The sequence below is a fragment of the Lipotes vexillifer genome, unplaced genomic scaffold (assembly GCF_000442215.2).
Source record: "Lipotes vexillifer unplaced genomic scaffold, Lipotes_vexillifer_v1.1 scaffold1798, whole genome shotgun sequence".
NCBI lineage: Eukaryota > Metazoa > Chordata > Mammalia > Artiodactyla > Lipotidae > Lipotes > Lipotes vexillifer.
Window position 1 is genome coordinate 609,719 of NW_006789032.1, and position 4,719 is coordinate 614,437.

The 4,719-nt window shown below is 66.2% G+C and overlaps 1 protein-coding gene across 1 annotated transcript in view; it reads left to right on the forward strand.

Moving 5' to 3' along the window:
- EEF1A2 (eukaryotic translation elongation factor 1 alpha 2) overlaps positions 1–4,670 on the forward strand; it is a 6,872-nt gene extending 2,202 nt beyond the window's left edge. Inside the window, exons 3-7 of the mRNA XM_007462242.1 lie at positions 320–616; positions 1,486–1,636; positions 2,773–3,029; positions 3,661–3,895; positions 4,543–4,670. Coding sequence (XP_007462304.1) covers positions 320–616; positions 1,486–1,636; positions 2,773–3,029; positions 3,661–3,895; positions 4,543–4,670 — 1,068 coding nt within the window. The remainder of the gene's footprint in view (positions 1–319; positions 617–1,485; positions 1,637–2,772; positions 3,030–3,660; positions 3,896–4,542) is intronic.
- Positions 4,671–4,719: the final 49 nt, after the last annotated feature.

Below are 4,719 nucleotides of genomic sequence, written 5' to 3' on the forward strand. Positions count from 1 at the left end.
CCCCCCCCCAAAGAACTAAGTGCCCCGGCATCTCAGCCAGGCAAGGGTGCCCGTAAGGACAGCCAGCCACTGTCAGGGCCACCTTCACAGAAGACACAGAGGCCAGGATGGGGACACGGAAATGTGGGCAGAAATGCCCCCGGACAATCCGACATTGCCAGGGCATTCACACAGACAGACAGACAGACACTGCCCCTAAAGTTGGGACCCCCAGGTTCCATGCCCAGGCGATGGCCCAGGCCCCTGTCTGCTGCCCAGAGGGGCCTGGGCTTGGGTGCTGGGCGAGGTCTGGGCTTACCTTGGCCGACCTGCCGGGCAGGCGGACTGCGCCGTGCTGATCGTAGCGGCAGGAGTGGGCGAGTTTGAGGCGGGCATCTCCAAGAACGGGCAGACCCGGGAGCACGCGCTGCTGGCCTACACGCTGGGCGTGAAACAGCTTATCGTGGGGGTCAACAAGATGGACTCCACGGAGCCCGCCTACAGTGAGAAGCGCTACGACGAGATCGTCAAGGAGGTCAGCGCCTATATCAAGAAGATCGGCTACAACCCAGCCACCGTGCCCTTTGTGCCCATCTCGGGCTGGCACGGCGACAACATGCTGGAACCCTCGCCCAACGTGAGTGCCCAGCAGCGGTGGCGCTGCTCGAACCTCCCCCTGAGGGCCCTGGGTCAGGGCGGGCACAGACAGCCAGCAGGAGGGAGTGCGGTGCCAGCCCCCTGTGGGTGTCCGCGCTGCTGGAAGCCCCAGACTCCTTGGGCGCCGGACGCTCTGCCCTCAGCTCAGCCTCCCCGTGAGGCTGGCAGAAGCCACTGCAGCCCCTTCTCTGGCCGGGGACACGCCCCCTTGCCCCCCAGGCTGACACTGCGGGGGCAGCGGCTGCCGGGGCCCAGGCCCACTTGCCCCATCTCTGTCTCCAGAGACCTGCGTGGCAGGGTTGCATCTCCCCTAGGAGCCAAGGCCACGGGGCCTCCCAGGCACCTCCCCGAGGCCCCCCAGGCACCTCCCTGAGGCCCAGAGCAGGCCGGGACAGCAAAGGGCCGAGGACTGGCTCTCTGGGGTCAGCTGGGAAGCTGGTGGCCCTGGCAGCCCATGTCCTGGGAACTCTGACTCGGTAGGAGGTGCTGAGTGGGACCTGCTTGTTTTGAATTTGTGGAACCCGAGACCAAGTGCCTCACCCGGTCAAGCCAGAGGCCACCCCTGGCCCAGCAGGGGTCACTAGTCCTGGCCAGGATGCAGCTGCCCACACTGAGGGAGGTGGGCATGGGGGGTATCTCAGGAGAGCCAGGGGAAACTCAGCCCTGCACCCGGCTGGGGGCCGCCCCTTCTGGTCGGGCTGCCGGCTTGTATGTCGTGGATCGAGCTCCCCTCGTGGGGGTCTCACATAGGGAGGGGTGAGCCAACCGTGGGCCCGGAGGCCATGGCTGTGGGGTGGGTGGTGCGGGGGCACGTGGGCCCTAGGACGGTGCTTTCTTCCTCCTGCACAGATGCCGTGGTTCAAGGGCTGGAAAGTGGAGCGGAAAGAAGGGAACGCCAGTGGCGTGTCCCTGCTGGAGGCCCTGGACACCATCCTGCCCCCGACACGCCCCACAGACAAGCCCCTGCGCCTGCCGCTGCAGGATGTGTACAAGATCGGCGGTGAGTGAGGGCTCCATGGCCACCGCCCACTGCAGCACCCACCCTGCAGCCTGGCCAGCTCTGCCCTCAGACCCCCTCCTGAGAATGGGCCCCTGACCAGGAGCATCCGGGCCGGGTTATTTCAGCCCCTTCCCCCATGCTGCACACTTTCCGGGGGGCCACCCATCCACCCATCTCCATCCATGATCTGTCCATCTATCCACCCCCACCCCCGACCCACCTATTATCCATTTCTGCATCAGTCCATTCATCCGTCCACCTCCCCCGCCCGTCCATCAGTCTGCCCCGAGTTTTCCAGGGTCCTCCTCCCTCCAGATAAGTGCCCAGCCCTGTACCAGGAGCTGGGGGCGCAGGGAGAGTCACATACTACTCTCCACCTGGAGATTCCTGTCTTGTGGGAGACAAGATCCACTCCAGGAGTGAGAAAAGCTGGTCATGAAATGATACAGAAGCATAAACAAGTATGAGGCCCACGATGGGGCAGCGATGGGGGACTCCCAGCCAGGAGGCTGTGGCAGAGATGCAGGGCCTGTGTGCAGGATGGGGGTGTCACACTCACCCAGCACAGAGAACAGCCACCAGCCTCAGCCTCCGCAATGCCACACGAGCCCCTGTCACAGCCAGGGAGACCGGCTGGAGCCCCCACCGCCCCCGTCCCCCACTCTGGGGAGCACCAGACCCCCCACTGGGCAGCCACACAGTATAAGCAGATCCTGAGAAGTGCAGGGGCACCCACGCCCCTTTGGGAGTGACCCTCAGGACAGCAGCGCCAGCGCCAGGCAGGCCACCTTGGGTGGGCTGGTCCTCAATCCGCTCAGGGCTTCTGCCTCACAGGGTGGGGCCTCAGGGAGAGGAGGGTCCCCCAGCGCCTCCTCCAGGGAAAGCTGCCACCCGGGGGCAGGGGTGGGACCCCTCCTTGCCCATTCTCCCTGTGCTCTGGGAACTCTCTTCCTCATTCCCTTCTTCCGCTGGCGGGGCGCGGAAGCCTCCACTTCTGTCTGAACGTCTCAGCGTCCGCCTTGCCCAGGGCCTCCCTGTCCCCTCCCTCCTGCCACGTGGCCGCCCCCCACCGGCCAGGGAGGACAGGGCACCCCTGACGCCAGCCTGCCCTCACGGCCCCCTTCCTCTCGGCCCAGGCATTGGCACCGTGCCCGTGGGCCGAGTGGAGACGGGCATCCTCCGGCCGGGCATGGTGGTGACCTTTGCGCCTGTGAACATCACCACGGAGGTGAAGTCGGTGGAGATGCACCACGAGGCGCTGAGCGAGGCCCTGCCCGGGGACAACGTAGGCTTTAACGTGAAGAACGTGTCGGTCAAGGACATCCGCAGGGGCAATGTGTGCGGGGACAGCAAGTCCGACCCGCCCCAGGAGGCCGCCCAGTTCACGTCCCAGGTGGGCAGCCCGGTGGCCGGCAGGGCCCCCCTCCCACCAGTACCAGGGCTGTCCTCAGGCGAGGGGGCTGCCTGGCGCCGGGGAGGACTGAGACCCCTGCTTCGCAGAGTGGGCCACCGGGGCCGGGCAGGGCTGAAGCCGGCCGAGGGCGCAGGTGGGAAGAGCAGGCAGGCTGCACCCCGGCCTCGGTGCTCCTGGCCTCACTGAGGTCCCTCTTTGGTCCTGAAAGCGCTTTGGTCAGTTTATTGCTTGGGACGGGCCTGTGACATTTCACCCTCCGCATTTTCACCGTGTCCTCTTCGGTCACCTCTTCACGTGACTAGGACTTTTTAAACTGGCTTTACTGAAATACAGTTGAAATATGATCATCTAAGTCCGGTCTTGTCATCCACCGTCTTTGCTCTGGCCGCCGGCCCTTTCAAACCGCGCCCTCGTCGTTGTTTGTCTCTTGTGGCTTTTTAGATGCTTGGAGAGGGCCTCGGGGTCCGGGTCCAGGGGCCTGGGTCCCCGCTAGACTGACCTTCCTCCGCGGTCGGCACTCTGGGCCCCAGGGACCTGGGGTGGGCGGAGCCTCTCCCAGCTCTGTGCCCACCTGCGTGTGCCTGATGGCCTCGTGCTCCTCTGTCCGCAGGTCATCATTCTGAACCACCCTGGGCAGATCAGCGCCGGCTACTCGCCGGTCATCGACTGCCACACGGCGCACATCGCCTGCAAGTTCGCCGAGCTGCGCGAGAAGATCGACCGGCGCTCCGGGAAGAAGCTGGAGGACGGCCCCAAGTCCCTGAAGTCCGGCGACGCGGCCATCGTGGACATGGTCCCGGGGAAGCCCATGTGTGTGGAGAGCTTCTCCCAGTACCCACCTCTCGGTGAGCCGGCTGGCGAGGCGGGGGCAGCCCCGGGGGGCGGCCAGTCCAGCCCAAGGGCCAAGGACCTCTGTGCGGGAGGGCTGCACGGAGGGTCCTGCGCCTTTGCGCTGCAGCTTAGAGCTTAGCGGGAGACCCCCCGGCCTCGGTCTTCGTCTCATGGAGCACAGGCGGCCCCGCTGAGTGGGCCCGGGTTGGTATCCTGCACTGCAGACCCACCCAAGGCCCACAGCTGGTCTGGTGGCAAGAGTTAGGACTGGCCGCCTGCCTCCAGCTGGCCGGCCGCACAGATACCCCAAGGACGACCCCCAGACCTATATCAGAGAGCTGCCTTATGCAAGGTTGCTGGCCATCTTCAGGATAGCTGAAAGGGTGTACTGTTCTCCGCGCCGGCCTGCCCTAAGCACTGTTCACATACCAGTTAACCCCCACAGCGACGCCTTGGCGGAGTCCTGTGTGTGTTATTCCTGCCACCTAAGGAGGCAGGGGCCTCGTACTCCGCTGCCCCCACCACCCCCGAAACAGGCGCAGAGAGCTCGGGGCCCAGCGCTCGGGTCCCGGCCCGGGGCCCGGGGCTGGGGAGGATGCTGCGGGCGCGAGTGCGCCTGCGCGCTGTACCCCGGCCCGCGCCTCACGCCCCCTCCCCGCAGGCCGCTTCGCCGTGCGCGACATGCGGCAGACGGTGGCCGTGGGCGTCATCAAGAATGTGGAGAAGAAGAGTGGCGGCGCCGGTAAGGTCACCAAATCGGCGCAGAAGGCGCAGAAGGCGGGCAAGTGAAGCGCGGGCGCCCGCGGCGCGACCCTCCCCGGCGGCGCCGCGCCCCCCC